Source organism: Onychostoma macrolepis, chromosome 17 (assembly GCF_012432095.1).
Source record: "Onychostoma macrolepis isolate SWU-2019 chromosome 17, ASM1243209v1, whole genome shotgun sequence".
NCBI classification, from domain to species: domain Eukaryota; kingdom Metazoa; phylum Chordata; class Actinopteri; order Cypriniformes; family Cyprinidae; genus Onychostoma; species Onychostoma macrolepis.
This window is the reverse complement of record NC_081171.1, coordinates 10,888,857-10,907,538: the sequence shown is the minus strand read 5'-3', so window position 1 is coordinate 10,907,538 and position 18,682 is coordinate 10,888,857. Positions and strand designations below refer to the sequence as shown.

The 18,682-nt window shown below is 39.8% G+C and overlaps 1 protein-coding gene across 1 annotated transcript in view; it reads left to right on the top strand.

Annotated features, from left to right (window-relative positions):
- Positions 1–17,210, top strand: part of ank3a (ankyrin 3a) — an 86,922-nt gene extending 69,712 nt beyond the window's left edge. Inside the window, 10 exon segments of the mRNA XM_058749032.1 lie at positions 4,507–4,581; positions 5,081–5,212; positions 5,345–5,488; positions 8,222–9,245; positions 10,511–10,691; positions 10,954–11,034; positions 11,497–11,580; positions 11,808–11,963; positions 14,622–14,708; positions 15,151–17,210. Coding sequence (XP_058605015.1) covers positions 4,507–4,581; positions 5,081–5,212; positions 5,345–5,488; positions 8,222–9,245; positions 10,511–10,691; positions 10,954–11,034; positions 11,497–11,580; positions 11,808–11,963; positions 14,622–14,684 — 1,940 coding nt within the window. The 3' untranslated portion in view covers positions 14,685–14,708; positions 15,151–17,210.
- The last annotated feature ends 1,472 nt before the right edge of the window (positions 17,211–18,682 follow it).

The following is an 18,682-nucleotide window of genomic DNA, read 5'->3' as shown; positions in this document are numbered from 1 at the left end:
GATGACCCGAAAAAGGGAGACAGCTCATCTGCAAGCAGTGCAAGCGAATCGTCTAAATATTTCCAGCCTTCAACATCTAAGGTTAGCTCGGTAAGGATGAAATTTGAATCAGAGGCCCAGAAACAAGATAAAGGTCCACAGTGGGGACAAACGTCAGGATCCCCAGTGAGGAAGCTGCAGGAAAGCAAGCTACCTGTTTATCAAGTTTTTGCAGGGGGCAATCTCCCAAAGTCAACAGAGTCTTCAGAAAGTGAGAGAAGCCCCAAAAAAGATAGTGAGGGTGGGCACAGTTACAATGTTCGAAAGGCTCAAGCTTATGCCCAAAATCAGCACAGCGAAAGACAGAGAAATAGGTCAGATAACTCTTCACCAAAACATCACCAAAATGTTTACAGTAAGGAGCAAATTGCCAGTGAAAACAGGAAAATATACAAAACTTGGGAAAACCATGGAAATGGGCAACTGAAAGGCCAAAAGACAAAGCTCTCTCATACTCTAGTGCATGATAAGCAAAAGGACGACTCACAGAATGAGCAGCACTCATTGAGAGATGGAAACACCACGAAAGAAGAAACAACTAAAAAGATCATTTACACAGAGCTTGTAATTCGAGAAGACCCTAGTAATGCTGAAAAATGCAATGGTGCTGTAAAAAAAAACTCGGAATCACAAATTCCTGTTAGGGTTTCATCTAGTTTTATAGACCACCATCAAAGTAGTACTTTAAAGTTAGATTCCTCCATTAAATCAGAAAGAACAGGGTCTCACATAGCCAGAAATACACAGCACCCTAATTCTGGTGCTAGCAAATCACCCAGTGATGTGTCATCTGTAGTGAACTCAGATTCTAGCAGGCAGATTGTTAATATAGTCTGTAATGGTGTGGATGAGAACCAAGTTGAGTATATTGAAAAAGTGACCCCGGGTGTAACTGCGGACATTAAACCTCTTCCTGTGTATGTCAGCATTCAAGTAGGTAAACAGTATGAGAAGGAAACTGCTACTGGCCAGTTAAGCACTTACAAAAAAGTTGTAAGCCATGAGAGCAGGACAGTACATGAAACACGAGGAGCGTTTTATTCTGTCAAACAGAAACAGCCGCCGTCTCCACAGGGAAGCCCTGAAGATGACACGTTAGAGCAGGTTACATTTATGGACAGTTCAGGGAAGAGTCTGGTAACTCCCGAGACGCCTACCTCCGAGGAGGTCAGCTACGACCTGAACTCCAGAGCTCCTGAGCCTGTCATCGGTTCCATGGCTGGCATGCCTAGCCCAATCCCAGAGGAGTCAGAGGAAGAGGAGCAGCCGAAGACCTTCATTTTCAGAGAAGTATCAGCAGAGAAAGCCAAGTCTGCCACTCAAACATCAGAGGCTTCAAAAAGAAAACAAGACTCGAGTGGAAAAAGATCAAAAGACAAACGCATAGCTTACATCGAGTTCCCACCACCACCACCTTTAGAAACCGAACATGCTGACCCTGGAAAGAGGGGGTCATGTCCTTCCTCAGAAGCAGAAACAGAGATGATGGAGGTGAACCTTCAAGAGGAACATGACAGACATCTCCTTGCAGAGCCAGTAATCAGAGTCCAGCCTCCTTCCCCTCTTCCACCTGGAGCTGACAACAGTGACTCTAGTGATGATGAATCTGTTTTTCAGCCTGCCCCCCTTAAGAAGTACACCTTCAAAATGGCTGAGGAGAGTGAGAAACGTGTTAAGCCTAGGAAACCAGAGAGAAACGGCTCACAACACAAGGAGTCAGGTATCAATGGCATTGTCAAAGGAGAAGAGGAAGAATGTGAACAGAATGGAAATGATCAATCTATCACTGATTGCTCATTAGCAACAACTGCTGAATTTTCCCATGATACAGATGCCACTGAGATAGATTCTCTTGATGGGTATGACCTACAAGATGAAGACGATGGACTGAGTGACCCTAAAACATCCAGCCTGTCGAATGAGGGAAAAGCAGGAGATCGGTCTTTCAGCCAGAGCAAACTTGAAGTGATCGAAGAGGAGAGCACACCAAATGAGGAAACTGGGGAAAAGGCAAAAACAAAAAGGCCATCTGGGAAAAAATCAGACAATGGGAAAGAGGATAAAATCTATTCTTTGGAGGGAAGACACCCAGATAGACAAGGTTTTGCAGACAGTTATTTTAATTACCAACTAGAGGAGGGCATAAACACTACCTTTAAAACTGTGGCTACTAAAGGCTTGGATTTTGATCCATGGTCTGGTAAAGAGGGAGAGGAGGGAGCTTTTGATGCTAAGAACAAAGATGAAGATCCGAAGCCCTGTGCTTTGTCAGTGGAAGATAAATCACAAGCAACCACGCCGGATACCACTCCAGCAAGAACCCCAACAGATGAGAGCACCCCAACTAGTGAGCCCAACCCTTTCCCCTTCCACGAGGGCAAGATGTTTGAGATGACCCGCAGTGGTGCTATTGACATGAGCAAGAGGGACTTTGTTGAAGAGAGACTGCAGTTTTTCCAGATTGGTGAGCATACATCAGATGGGCAGTCAGGGGACAAGGGGAAAGGGGGCAGGAATGCGGGGGTAGTCGCCTCTCACTCAAAGGCAGGGGAAAGAGCTGTAGAGGGGAAGGTAGAGGCAACCACAGATTTAACACCCTCCAGAGGCAGCACAGTGCAAGGCAGTGCTGACTGCCTGGACGCACCTCCATTCGCTGACACCACCTCATGCACTGTCACAGCCTCCAAGGTCGACCCCAAATTACGCACCCCCATTAAGATGGGCATCGCAGCTTCCATTACTATAAAGAAAGACCCTGGCTCAGCTGAACTGACTGATGTTAAAACTGAGTCCTCAGACAGTCAGATGCCGGAATACATTAGCTTGGAGTCTCAATTAGCTGAAAGTCACTTTGATAGCAGGCCCACTAACTCTCCCCCGACTGGCAGAAAAGATTACCCATCAGAAAACTACAATAACAACAATAACCTAGAGTCCTCCAATGTGCAGGCCAACTACATCCAGTGTGGTAGCGTAGTGTTCAATTTGCAGTCATCTTCTGAACCCACCTTACAGAAAGCTAGTAGAATAGAAGCTCAGTTCTGTAGGGAGTCTTTGGAGAAAGCAGAGAAAGCCAGTCCTCAGACTAAAGTGGTCTCAGAAAACAGGCAGCCCAAGTCTAGGCTCCCAGTCAAGGCAGCAGGGTTCAGTTTTAACACACTCAGTTCAGGGAAGCAGAAGCCTAAACAGGTTGTGAGGCCAGAGGCAAGGAAAGTGGATCCTGCATCCATAATGCCTGAGCCCAAGTCTAGAATACCCGTCAAGGACATCAAAAGAAATGGTGCAGCTAACTCACCTGTCACAGCTCAGGTAGTTCCAAGGTCAAGTAAGCTCCCAGAGTCAGAGAGATCAGTCAGACCAGTGGTTCCCTCAAAGCTGCCTTTCAAAGACAGGTCATGTGGTGCTTCCGAGGCAGGTAGAGGCAACTTTAGCGAGATGTGTAGGCAGTCAATTGAGTTCTTAAAGAATGTTAGCGGAGAAGCAATAAAGGTGGCCGAACGACTTTCAGACGAGGAGAAACAGACACAGGGAGAGCAGTCGCAATCGGAGGAGGACAGCAGCACATCACGAAGCACCTCACTATCGGACCCCTCTCAGTCCCAGCCCTCCCTCTCCGCTGGCTCCTCCCGAGGGGTCACACCCTCCAGGACAAAGGTCACAAGGGCGGCGGGCAGTGAGAGGAGGAGGAGTAAGCGGACTGGAGGAGGGAAGGAGGGCTGTAAGAACGAAGGGGCTCGCAGGTCGCCCCCCGTCGCGGAGATCAAGCCTAGTTTGTAAAACTTTATTGAAAACTTTACTTGATCCTTAGTTGCATGAGCCGTTGTGACTGATTGGATTGCCTGTGGCGTGAACAATAGCTGTCATTCTTGTCATTCTCTCATCACTGTGCTGTGTGACTGTACCGTACTGTATCTGTCCCTGTCAGATCTCCCCTTCTCTATCCCCTATCTTCCACAGATAATTTATCCTAATAATGAGGGGTGGGGCACTGAGCAGTCTATCTGTGCTGGGTTGGTTAAAGGAACATTGTTGAGGAATATATATCTGCTTCAGTGTTTGTGAACTTTGTTAGAAAAACTGTACAGTACTATGTTGTCTGCATGCCTCATCTCAACAAAGTCTCTTTTCTGTTAATGTTTTGTTTAAATTTTTTTATACCGTTGTATAAACTCATAGTTATTGCCTGCATAGATTCTGTTGAAAATTTGTTTCACATACACAATCAGAGCACCTACTGTGTAGCTGAAATGTTGTAGTTCACTGTCTGTCTTTTCTTCCTTTTCTAGCCGAACACAGTACTATTCGATAAACATCCCCAAGTTTTTCTTTTCCTGTTAATAGCTTCCGTAGGAGAAAAATCTTGTTAATTTTTCCTTGTTTTGGTCAGAAAAGGAAGTCATCTGGATTCTTCATTTGAAATGAATGAGTAGCATGTTTGTAATGTTTTTGTTCTGTATGTCATGACAGGTCCACAGAGTCCCTGTGAGAGAACAGACCTTCGCATGGCCATCGTTGCTGATCACCTGGGACTGAGCTGGACAGGTAAAGACTCACTTTGTCCCATATGACTGACACATTTAGAGGTTACATTTTAATTGCCAGGCACTAATTGCTTACTACTGACCTTCTGAAACCTAAAATATTTAAATAGGAAGCAAATTATTATTTGATCGCTAATAATCAATGGCAAACAATCCTCAAAGCAGCATGCCACAGGTGCCCTCTTGTGCCTGTGCTTGGTATTGCAGCGCAGAACTGGATTTATTTTGTAAATAAAGAATTTTTAAATTCAGTTAAATTCATAATTCTTCACATGTGACAACACACTATGAAAGACTCACCGTATTTTCCCAAATATCTGATTCTGATTAGATTTTTAAATGTTTATTTAACTCAGAAACAGGAATTCTTAAACTCAGAACGCAGCAAATGATGGTTTAAAAATGTAGCATTTTAATTGTTTTTACATCTGTCTTCCTTTACTAGCTGACTGCGCAGAGATGATGCTAGTTATAGCATGATGTGTTTTTCTGTTTTATAGAGCTGGCTCGAGAGATGAATTTTTCTGTGGATGAGATAAACCACATCCGCACAGAGAACCCAAACTCTCTCACAGCCCAGAGCTTCATGCTTCTTAAGAAGTGGGTCAGTCGGGATGGGAAAAACGCCACAAGTGAGAGTCATTTTCTATCCATCTGCCTTTTTTTCTTATTAATTTCTTTCTTTTTCTGTCTTGCATTTACTGTGAAGTTATAATATCTACCTAAAGCAAATGAATAGGAGTTACTTTTATTTATTTTCTCAGCGGATGCACTGACGGCTGTCCTGACTAAAGTGAACCGGATGGATATTGTGACTCTGCTGGAAGGGCCCATATTTGACTATGGTAACATTTCAGGCACCAGAAGTTTTGCAGATGATAGCGCTGTGTGCCAGGAAAAGGCGGATGGTAAAGTTTAGCCCCATCTAGCTGACCCCACCCCACCCCCTCCTCCCCAACTCATTTCTTTTTTACTGTCACCTTTGTTTTTTCCTCTACAACCTCCCTGTGCAGTTTGCCAAAGTGTTAATCACAGATGGGCCACCAATAATTACTATTTTGAACTTGAAACCACAATGAGATTTATAGAAGCCACATTTATAGAAGATAAGGTCACAGGCCCTGATCACACACACAGTCTACTTAATCACTCACTATTCTCTTATTTTAAATACTTTCTATATTCAAAGACTCTTCATTTCTGTTACCCTTTTCCCTTCTTCCCAACACCATATGCATGGACCTGGTTTGAACATGCATGTATATGGTCATGTGACGTGAAGCAATCACAGCATGATGCTTTGCCTCAACAAGTGTAGGAAGGGCCACTCGAAAAAAATATTTTCCTGTTACACATGTACACACTTTTCTTTTGGTTTTAATGAAGGCCCTGCAGTATATTGCCAGTAGAACATGAAACAAACACTGTTCTCTGCCATGAAATTAATTCTGTTATTGAAAGGTCAGGAAAGAGTTATTTCTAAGCAAAATGCATGTTATTATCAGCTGTATCCTGATGAAGCTGTTTTGATATTAGTTGGTAGGAGTGTTACAGGCCATCTGTTGTTTTGCATAGTGGACCAGAGCGCATGGCCTCAGCTAAAAGACTCAGCTGTCCTCTGCCTCTCAAGCTGTCGATCTGCTTCCTCCTCCATCTATCCTTCTCTCCTCTCCTCCCCTGCACTGGAGCAGGGGATAAAAAGAGAGAGGGGGAAAAAGAAGAGAAAGAAGGAGATCATCCTTCTCTCCGTAGTCTCCTCCTCCTGACAGTCTCCTGTGCCTCCCTCTGTCAGATGCAAAATGAATTGTCCTCTCCTCTCCTCCAGTACAATCCCTCATTTCCCCTCCCAGACCCTAGAACCTCATTCTTCTCATTAATACAATCATTGTCTTGTCTTTCTAACTTGCATGTTCTTTTGTGTGTGTGTGCGTGTGTGTGTGTGTTTTTCCCCAATACTCCACCACAACACCTCATACAACTGCATCCTGATGTGGCCCAAGACTCACTATCCAATTCTCTATCGTCATCTGCTCCTCTTAAGTCTTCCTTCTCTCTCTCCTCTCTCTCTCCTTCTCCTGTTCTCAGCCTGTCATCTCCTATTTCTGCACGTAGAATTTGTCTCTCTCCCTCACCCTGCCCTTCTTCTCTTCCTTCTTTCTCTCCCTGTGCATCACGTTGCCTGAGTCCTGCCTCCTTCTCCCCACCGCCCACACCGTTGCCCCCTTGTGCATGCTGTCATTGCCCCTGCATGCCCCCAGGACCGCCCCTCATCACTCCATCCCTCTGTCTCAACTCCTCTACTATTGAGCTCTTCATCTGAACAGACATCATTATCCTCATTTTTATTTAGCCAGATTTTGAGTCTCCCCATACTAGTAGCAGCACACATCCCGACTATGACTGTAAAATTAAGACTGCTTCTTATTTGCACTTATGCACCATTTTTAATGGTGTCTAACTAACCAATTAAAGTGACCCTTTAGATTAGAGAACACTATTCACTATTAACTAGGTGCATATTACTAGCATATTGGCTGTTTATCAGTACATATAAAGCACATATTAATGCCTTATTCTGCATGACCATATTCTAGATCCCTGTACCCTACCCAATACCTACAACAACTGCCTTACTTACAATCAATAGGAGTAATTAAGAGTTTATTGAAGGAAAAGCTTAGTTAAAAGTGAATATGTGCTCCCAAATCTAAAGTGTTACCCCACTTTATTATTATAGACTCAAATGTTAACTCTAATGTAGCACATTTGTTTTTTAAGTCAAAGTTAGACATGAACACACACAGCTCTTTGACTATGGGGAGATCACACATAGATATACACTACTGTTCAAATGTTTGGGGTTGGTAAGAATTTTTAATGTTTTTGAAAGAAGTCTTTTATGCTCACCAAGGGTGAATTATTTGATCAAAAATACAGTAAATTTAAAATAACTGTTTTCTTTTTTAATATATTTTAAAATGTAATTTATTCCTGTGATGGCAACGCTGAATTTACACCTGCCATTACTCCAGTCTCCAGTGTCACATGATCCTTCAGAAATCATTCTAATGTGCTGATTTGGTGCTCAATAAGCATTTTTGTGGTAACCATTGTTCATTGATGAATAGTCACTTTTGATCAATTTAACGCATCCTTGCTGTACAAAAAGCATTAGCTTCTTCAAGAAATCGTACTGACCCCAAGCTTTTCATATGTATTGTACATGCTATCACAGTCTCTCTGTTTTTGGAGATCTGAATCTGTTCCATTGTCATTGTGTATTAACTGTGTGTTTGTTGGTCTGTATGTCTGCTGAATCTCTGGGAAATACTGTCAGATACTGTGCTTTTGCTCTTCAGGGTTGGATTAGGTGATTGTCTGTGTCTATGTTTAAAAAAATTGTTTACCCAGAAATGAAATTGGCATTTACTCACCCTCATGTTGTTTCATATAAATAAATAAATAATACTCTAACGAAATACAGGTTTAAAACAACATGAGGGTGAGTAAACTTTCATAACAGAATTTATATTTTTGGGTAAACTGTTCCTTTAAGCATGTATATGTGTGTGCTTGTTTGTGTGTGATTGTAATTGTGTCCTGTCATGTCCATCCATTTGTGTATGTATCATCTCACCCAGGTTTCCACAACATCCTGGCTCAACTGCAGTCAACTACCAACCCCACCCCCACCACACCCCCTATCTGCCCCTCTGTGTCTGATGACAATGAACCCATCTTAGATTTGCCCTTTGACCCTCCCCCATATTGCCCCTCCTGGGGACTAGAGCGGTACAATGAGGACGAGTCTGTCAGAATCACCCCAGCCAGACCCTGCGACCTGCCCCTGTCCAAACCTGCAAACCAGCATCACACACTCTCTGAAACAACTGCCGAAATACACACACACATACTCTCCCCTGATTCTCAGCTCCCTCCCGACAACCCCAAACTCACAACACAACTCTCAGCTGTCACATGTGACCCTGACTCACACCTTACCCCTGAGCTTTCTACCCTAGACCATGATGAACCTCCTCTAAACCCCTCGGTTTGCTCTGTACCACTCCAGTCTGTCCCAAAAACAGACCCACCCACGATCAGGATCGAACAGGACCACCTTATACTGGGGAACCAGGGGTCTCAACAAAAGGAACAGAGAGAAGAAAATGAGGAGAAAAAGTCTTTTCACTCCCAACAAAAAACGTCTCCTCCGCTGGAACAGACAGACCTAGCACACAAGGAAAAAGAAGAGCGTCCTTCATCATCATTACTACCATCACCATTAAAAGAGCCAAACGTTAACATAAGGGGACAGGAGAGAGTGATTCTGAAAGAGGTCAAAGATCATGATGAGTCCCCTTTGCGACCCTGGGCAGAGGTCCTGAGGGAGTCTGGCTCAGGAGGAGAGGAGGAGGAGGAGGAGGAGGAGGAAGCCGAGCAAAGGCAGGAGCAACCGGAGGCGTCAGTAGGCCACGTTGGAGAGAGGGAAGTGAATGAGGAGATGACTAATGAGAAAGTGAGAGAGGTAGTGAGAGGTGTTGAACAAATTGAGTCTGAGTTGTGCTCGCTCTCCGCAGGCTGGCTCACTGAGACATCGAACACAGAGCTGCCCGCTTCAGGGCGGAGTCACGGGTCAGACTACATGGACCGACAGGACAACAGGTACCGTGCATAGTTACAATTATTATGCTGACATTACCCACATTTAATCATATCTTAAGAAATTTCATTTGAAATGTGTTTTAAGTACTAGAAGACATACTGTAAATTTCAAAGCGTGTCCCCCGTTACCAGAAATACCATCTAAGCTGCTAAAACATCTGAAACCCAGCTTTGGGTTTCTAAAGTCAGAAACTCATAAAACATATTAAATATGTAAACAGAAGTATTGTTGCATTTCAGCCATGCATTTCAATTTGATATTGTTACAGCTGATGTTTCAAACTTATTTTGCATCACAGCTATAAATGCTTGTAAATTAACATCCTTTTGAAATGTGCTACCATTAAAAAATTTGGGGTTGGTATGATTTTTTTATTAGTACTTTTATTAAGTAAGGATGCATTAAAATTATTTTTCTGGTCTATTTATCAACCTAAAAATATGTGAATCACAGTTTCTATAAAATTATTAAGCGGCACAGCTGTTTTCAACATTGATAATAATAAATGTTTCTTGAGCACCAGATTTGCATATTAGAATGTTTTCTAAACATCATGTGACACAGGATTGGAGTCATTCACATTTCACAATATTACTGTGTTTTGCATAAGGTGAGCATGAGAGACTTCTTTCAAAAAAATTGGTAACACTTGATTTTAAGGTGTCCTTGTTACACGTTACATGTACTTACTATTATAATAACAATAAATTATGCATAATTACATGCAAGTAACCCTAAGCCAAACTCTAATACTAACCCTAACCATATAATAAGTACATGTGGTTAATTAATATTATTCAAAACTTAAATGTATAATTACACTGTAACAAGGACCCATTAAAATAAAGTGTAACCAAAAAATCATACCGACCCCAAACTTTTGAACGATAGTTTATTAAAAAATAAAAATGAATGTCGGTGCGCTGCCTACTAGGCTATCAGCGCCGACATACTTTTTCATTTTATATACACTGTTGTTCAAAAGTTTGGGGTCAGTAAGTGATAAAAGATGTCTCTTATAACGCCATTGCGTTGCGGGTGTCCCGAGTTCGAGTCTCGGCTCGAGGACCTTTCCCTATCCCACCCCCGTCTTTCTCCCACTTCGCTTCCTGTCTACTCTACACTATCTTATCTTAATAAAGAGAAAAACATTATACAGGTTTGCCAGAATGTATGGTTTTGTTTTTAATAAATTCTTTCCCTAGTACCATTTCAGTGTACTTGTTCCTAACTAGCTAAATGGTTACATTTCAACCCCTTGCAGTCAGGAGAACTCCAGTGACTCCATGACATCATCATCCAGAGTGGATTCAGGAAAACCTCGACAAAATGGCGAGCACGCCGATACTATGCCCCGCAGCTCAGCGTCTCAGGAATCAGCCAATGGTGTGAAGGCAGGGGCAGGCAAACAAGAAGGAGCTCTGATTGCTGAGCACAAAGTCCAGGTGAGATAATCGCTAGAATGCCAGCATATAATAACTGATTAGATAATGCTGCTACTTCCAGTTTAAAAACATCTCTACTGCTCTCCTTGCTCTCAGCTCATATCATGACACTCTTAGCTTTTTTCAGTGAAATCATTCACATCCTAATACAGTTTACTTACTCCAGAGGAAGAAAACGCTGATGACCATTTTACACTAATTAAATGAGAGAACTGAAATCACACACACACATTTTAAGATGTATTTTATATGCATCCATTAGCAGCGGTTATCATCAGAGACCGGCCTGGACGAAGAGCGTACCGTCACCACCAAAGTGTTTCGTAGACGTCTCATTCTCAAGGTATCTGCCTGCTAAACTGCAGGGAGGTCAGGTTAAGATCCGATTTTGGCCCGAGTCTGATTTTGGTGTAGCTGGTGGACTGAATCTGATTCATCCAATCAGAAACATGTTTTAAACATGATCTGATTACATGTTTTTACGTCACTTGGTTCTTGCAGTGTACTGTTTCCTTCTTCCCTGTGCTTACAGGTGCTTGGTTTGTGGTTATTCTGCATTGCTTGTGTGATAGATACACGTGCACATAGAGGAGTGTGTTTCTACTAATGCTTTGTGTGATTTCTAAAGGTGGTGATGATGGGCATGAAGGCATGTTGGCTCATATTTAAAGTTCCAGCTTTGCTTGCAGGTTCACATGACTGCTCTGGGTGTGTGGAAATGTGCTTGTAGGTGTGGTGTGCTGCTTTTGAAGGTGTCCTGGATCTGTTGTGTTTGCATATTGAACTAAGTGCTGTCTTGCTTTAGGGAGAGGAGGCACGCAACATTCCTAGCGAGTCAGTTTCAGAGGAACAGTTTATTGATGAAGATGGAAACATCATCACCAGAAAAGTAACTCCATTGTTCCCTTTATGTTTTCTTTTTCTCTTACTCTATCTATTTCTGCTTGTAGTTTTGTAGCTTTGCCTTTTCAGAACTGATTTAGAGACAAAGATTGAATACAACACATTTTCTTGCAGCTCACTCTTAACTGATTCTTCCCAGTCTTTCCTCACATTGCTTTGATTTCCCATGACAAGCATTCATGTTGACTTCTGACCTTCAATACCCATCTACAGGTCATTCGAAGGGTGATTTGCCGTGTGGACACTCCCACTCCTGAAAACCAGGGCTTGGGGAGTGGCATGGGGTCACAGGAAGACCCTGCCACCCTGGGGAAGAGCCACGTTCCCCTGGTCCCTGATATCCAAATCCATCTCGCTACACATGCTGAGGTTTGCACAGTCTGTGTGGGGTTTTTCTCTTTCATTAAACTTATATTTGATTATACAGTACCCTCCACTAATATTGGCACCCTTGATAAATATGAGAAAAGGCGGTTGTGAAAATAAATCTGCATTGTTTATCCTTTTGATCTTTCACTCAAATAATTCATAAAATTCTAACCTATCATTGAAGTAAAACAATTGAAATTGGGGAGAAAATCTCATGATGAAATAAATGTTTTTCTCCAATGAATGTTGGCCACAATTATTGGCACCCTTAGAAATTCTTATGAGTAAAATATATCTGAAGTATATTCCCATACATATTTGTATTTTTTTATCACACCAGGCTGACTAGGAGCATGAAATTTTTCAGCCATGACTTCCTGTTCCACAGGATTATAAATATGAGGAACACAAAGGCCAAGTTCCCTTAATCATCCATCACAAGGAGTAAAACCAAAGAATATAGTTCTGATGTGCAGAACAAGATTGTTGAGCTTCACAAAATAGAAAGTGGCTGTAATAAAAGAGCTGAAGCATTGAAAATCCCCATCAGGGTAATAATTAAGAGGTTCCTATCAAGATGTTACAAATCTGCCTGGAAGATGACGTGTGTCTATATCGTCCTAATGCATGCTGAGGAGGAGAGTTTGAGTGGCCAAAGACTCTCCAAGGACCACAGCTGGAGAATTGCAGAGATTAGTTGAGTCTTGGGGTCAGAAACCTAAAAAAATATATATATCAAACATCACCACATGTTCTTCGGGAGGGTTTCAAGGAATATTCTCCTCACTCATTCAAAAACAAACTCCAGCATATTCAGTTGTCAGACGCGACTGGAACTTCAAATGGCACTGGCTTCTATGGTCAGATGAAACTGAAAAAAAGAGCTTTTTGGCAGCAAACCCACCAGATGAGTTTAGTACAAACAGGGATAAAAAAGTACCCCATGTCCACGGTTAAATATACTGCTGGATCTTTAATGTTGTGGGCCTGTTTTTCTGCCGGAGGTCCTGAACATCTTGTTCAGATGCATGGCGTCATGGATTCAATCAAATACCAACAGATAAATAAAAAATAAAAACCTGACTGCCTCTGTTAGAAATCTTATAATGGGCCGTGTTTGGATCTTCCACCAGGACAACAATCCAAAACAAACATCAAAATCAACACAAAAATGGGTCACTGAGCACAAAATGAATCTTTTACTGTGGCTGTCCCTGTCTTCTGACCTGAACCCTACAAAATCTGGAGAGATTCTGTATGAAGAAAATGGTCAGGCATTGTAGGAGAAAACTCCTAGAGCTGTTTCTCTAGGAAAAGGACGTTGCAATAATTGGGTGCCAATAATTGTGGCCAGCATGATCTAGAGAAAGCATTTATTTCACAATGAGATTTTCCCCCCACTTTCAATTGTTTTACTTCAATGATAGGTTGGAATTTTGTGAATTTTTTGAATGAAAGATAAAAAGGATAAACAATGCAGATTTATTTTCACAGCCGCCTTTGCTCATATTTACCAAGGGTGCCAATATTAGGGGAGGGCACTATATATGGGAAAATGGATCCAATGTTTGGCCAATAAAATGCTCACTACAATGAGAATGTCCCTCTCCCATGATTGTTTAGAAATATTGAAATTAAATATTTAAAATACTGTTCAAATATTTGGGGTAGATACAATTTTTTAAAAATGTTTTTGAAAGACGTCTCTTATTCTAACCAAGCCTGCATTTATTTGATCAAAAATACAGTAATATTAAATATTATAATTTTGAATAACTGTTTTCTATTTTAATATATTTTAAAATTACTGATGGAAAAGCTGAAATTCTCTAGTCTTCAGTGTCACATGATCCTTCAGAAATCATTCTAATATGCTGAGTTGGTGCTTAAGAAAAATGTCTTATTATCAATGTTGAAAACAGTTGCGCTGCTTAATATGGTTGTGGAAACTGTTCTACATTGTTTTTAGGATGTTTTGATAAATACAAAGTTCAAAAGAGCAGCATTTATTGGAAATGGAAATATTTGTAACATTATATTTCCCACTTTTTTACCAATTTAATGCATTCTTGCTAAACAAAAGTATTTCTTTAAAAAATGTACTAACCCCAAACTTTTGAACAGTAGTATATGTAATCACAGTAGTACAGTTTTGGATACCAGAAATCCTCATTATATCCGCACAGACTGGAGACCAGAACTACCTAATGTTGTTGTTGTTGTTGTTGTGGTTGTTGTGAATTTCTGGGTTTGTTAAAATTCTTAAATTTTTATAAATTAAAAAATTTTTAGTAAGACATTAAGTATCACATAGTTATCTTTTCTGTTCATACAGAAGCTAATGTACATAATTCTTCAGCTGTCTTTCCTCTAACCTTCAACTTGTCTTCTTTCTTTCCCTCCCCTTTTATCCTTTTTTTGTCTTCCTTCCAGCTTTATATACTATGCCTCCCCTACAGCAACAAATAACATTAACTCAACTGAACTACTTGAACTGTTTAATATTAACTTCCTGTCTATGGTTACTGATAGGCTGTTATATAATTATGTGTCTGGCTATTTTCAGGGTGATGTGTTGATTCTAAACTATAATTCATTCCTTAAAGATTTGTAAAAAAGTCTTTGATACAGATTGTTCTTGTCTTTATGTGTAAACAGGGAGAAGTTTCCAAGGTGAGGAAAAAGGAAGAAAAGCGTTCAGAAAGAAAACATTATTCATAAATGTGGCTTTACGACTATAGACAGGTACAGCACTTCGAAAAGCTCTCTGTTTATTATTGTTATTATTTATATTATTAATTATTCTCTGTGCATTATTCAAAGGTCTGGGGCCAGTATAATGTTACAGAAGATTTTATTTTATTATTTCAAATAAATGCTATTCTTTTGAACTTCAAAAGGATTCAGCATATTAGATTGATTTCTGAAGGATCATGTGACACTGAAGACTGGAGTAATGGCTGCTGAAAATTGAGCTTTGCCATCACAGGAATAAATTAGATTTAAAATGTAGTAAAATAGAAAACAGTTATTTTTACTGATTTTAATGAAGTTTTAATCAAAGTATGCAGCTTTGGTGAACAAAAGAGACCCAAATTTTAACATTACCATTTGACAATTACACATTTTACATTTTTAATGCAGTTTTAACAATTGCTTTCTTATATGGTCTGTTTTGTGTCTCAAGGTTTGCAGGTATATTTTCGATCTGTTTCCTGAGCGGCGGGGCCACAAGAGCTGAAAAGAGACATTTTGGCCAGAGAAAACATCTACAGCTTCCACTCTGAAACGCATGGTCTACAAAGAGACAGAACTTTGACCTATCCGCTTGCGCATGAGCATGCATCACACTGCTGACTCACTTCCTGTTCCAAGGGGGTCTTGAATTGAATTCTACTTCCTGAGATGGGTCCCGGTGAATTCTACTTCCTCTCTGTGTTGGGTCCTATGTAATTCTACTTACTCTTTCTGGGGGACCTACGAGATTACACTTCATTCTTCTTGATGGTTAATACCTGCGCTGACCTGGACCATCAGGAATTCAGAAACTGTTTTGTGTGCCATGAATAAATGCGAGGGGTATATTCAAAAGACCCCTTAAACTCCAAACCATATACTCACACAAATTTCCCTGTGACCAAAGATGGCACAAAAGCTCTTTTTCGTGTTTTAGGGGGAAAAAAAAAACAATAGATGCTGTTGAACCACACCTTACATTCGCCTTACACGTTACCGTGGACCCATGACGTCAGGAGGAGGATCCCTGTGTTTTACTTTTTTTATTTATAAAACTAAAATAAATTATGTGGTGGACTTTTCTGTACATAAATCACAATATGTAAAAAAAAATTCAATAAAATTTAGTAGTTAGGATTGGCGAGAGCACCGCAAACATACACTTTACAAGTGCTTTCGACATTTTAAAGACAGTGAAACTTCACATGCTCTTGTATAATTAATTACTATAGCAGGTATGTTTGTATATGAGAAAAGTTGGTTCGGTTTTCAGGGGACGTTTCCTTAAAATCCTCTGCGAATTTCAACGATTCCCAAAATGGGAATTTATCGAAGTCATACAGAGGACTAATATTTTGATGCATGCAGTTCACCTTATTTTAAGAACATTTTTTCTAAGTTTGCAAAATACTGTATTCAAAGAGACAAATAAGAAAAGACTTTTTCTTGTGTACACATACGACTCTAACATGTCTCAACTTTTATATTCCAAAATGTCACCCTACAAGCATCCATCGTGTAGAAACGGTTAAGTGTGACAAGCTCTAACCAGACTGCTTCCTTAGGAGTTCAGTGTAGTGTCTGTTATCTCATATGGAAGACATTGTCTGCTGATGTTAGCCTGAGCGCTGCAAGTAAGAGGTGTTCAGAATGTATATGCTAGTAAATCAGCATCTCTGTTCAACTATCACTGTATCATGTGTATTGGCTGTACAATGTAGAGGTCTCTCTTTGTCTTAAGGCTGTTTGTATTCATTATAGGAATGTCTTCATTTTTTCTTTCTTTTTGATCGCTGAGGTTTTAAAATAAAATTTTGGCATTTTGTTTCAGGTTAAGTGAACATTTAACATTTTCCATATGGAGTCCCACTTACTCGTATGGGATGTCTTTAGACCTTTATTACTTGTAGATTTAATAGCTTATGTATTACAAATGACACACACTGGATGGTCATTATAATTTTAAGTATTATAAGAAATCGTTTCCAGTTTCGGAATTGTGTGATATATTTTAGACCAGCGAGTCAATGTGTTGCAGTGTTCTGCATCAGTTTTGATAATATAGAATTTTTCTTTAGCGATTACTTTCTGTTTGTTTGTTTGTTTCGTTTTCCTCCAATAGAGTCTTTTTAGCTTGTGGTGTGTATGGTGTGAAAAATCCTTTAGTGTGCTGAATTTTGCTATGGCAATGAGATCTGAAAGACCTAGGAAACTAGGTCGTGATGGGGTGTGGTTCTGCTTCCCTGTTACATGTCAATCAAACTGTGGGAGGGGCCTGACACGGTCCAATCGGTTGATTTTGTTTAATATAATATGTTTTCACCTGAGCAACATTTTTGATGTACAATTCTTACAATGAGTGAAGCCATTTAAATGTAACTATAATAGCACTTTGGTTATTGGAGGTCTCCTCTTTTAGAAACTAGCAGCTATGATGCCACCATAATGTTTCAAATGTCTTACAAAAATCTGATTTAAAAATAAAATAAATGCATTGATTTTGCAAACCTATTCTATTTTTTTATTCACAGTTATTTCAGTGTTTTTATTATATTCATGTTCTTTTTTCAGTTTGTGCATTACATCAGTTCAGTGTATTATTAATGTAATCTATATACATAATGAGGTGTCATGAATTATAATTATTTATCAAATTTGAATATGGCTGCCGAGATATTTTACACTATTTATGTAACACTATAACAACTCCATTTATAGCTGGATTCCTATCTATAGCTATAGCATTGAGAAAATGCCCTAATGATTTAATTTTCTCTTTTAACGGACTACATATATGCTTCCTCTGTAGAATGAAGTAAGTTGCTCACTGTTCTTGGAAATTTGTGAAAAAAGGTTTTGTATTTCACTTGTAGTGCCTCAAATAGATGCTAGCTTCTCTATAAACATTTATTATCGTGACATTTTGACACCATATCAATTTAAACTAAACATGCTTTGTCTCTGTATAAAACACGTTACAAGTGATAATGGTCACACCTTTTTACTGTATAGAAATATTATCTTTGTCCCTAAGAGTTACCTTGCACACTGAGGTTATTGAAGACAGTCATATTGTTGAGTCAAAGGATGCTTAATAATGTATGAATTTCACTTCATTGCATTTGATAACAAAATATCAAAATAAGTAGAATTTGCAAACAAATGAAGCTAGACCATAGATTTGATTTATCCCATTAACTGGGCCCATGTTGACAGTTTTACAGCCGATAAGTGTCTAAATATTAATTTTGAACTGTATAGGTATTGTTTTATCATTCAATATCTAACAAATGTATTTATGTTAAAGTGTTTTATTTTTTTTTTTACATAAATTTACTTGGTTTAATAGTTTGCAATATAGAACAATGACATTCATACATGTCAGAATATTTTTCAGGATCACTGTATAATACCAACATTGCCATATACAATTGAGATACCAGAAAAGCACTTTAACAGTAAAAGATGTGGTCTACATACAAATAAAACATTACCTGAACATGCGAATCTTCACACATATCCTTGTAAATTGATTGAGAACCATAAAATCACTGAAGGACATTATTGAACTCTTCAGTTATTTGGGTTAGTTATTTTGGTTGTGATTTCTACATTTTGATAAGTCATGATGATTCATTGAAAAAACAGTTTGAAATTTGCTGTTAATCATGGAGAATTTTTTTAAACAAGAATCTCTTAGTTTAAAAAGGGGTGAGGCAGACTAGTTTTGGTCGTGAATGAATTGGTTGAGTGAATTATTCAAACATTCACTTATAACAGGGGTCACCAAACTTGATCCTGGAGGGCCCTGCAGAGTTGCCTCAACACACCTGCCTGGAAGTTTCAAGTAAACCTAGTAAGACCTTGATTAGCTGTTTCAAGTGTGTTTAATTATGGTTGGAACTAAACTCTGCAGGACACCGGCCCTCCAGGACCTAGTCTGGTGACCCCTGACATATAACAAACAAGAAGACTCGCTTGTC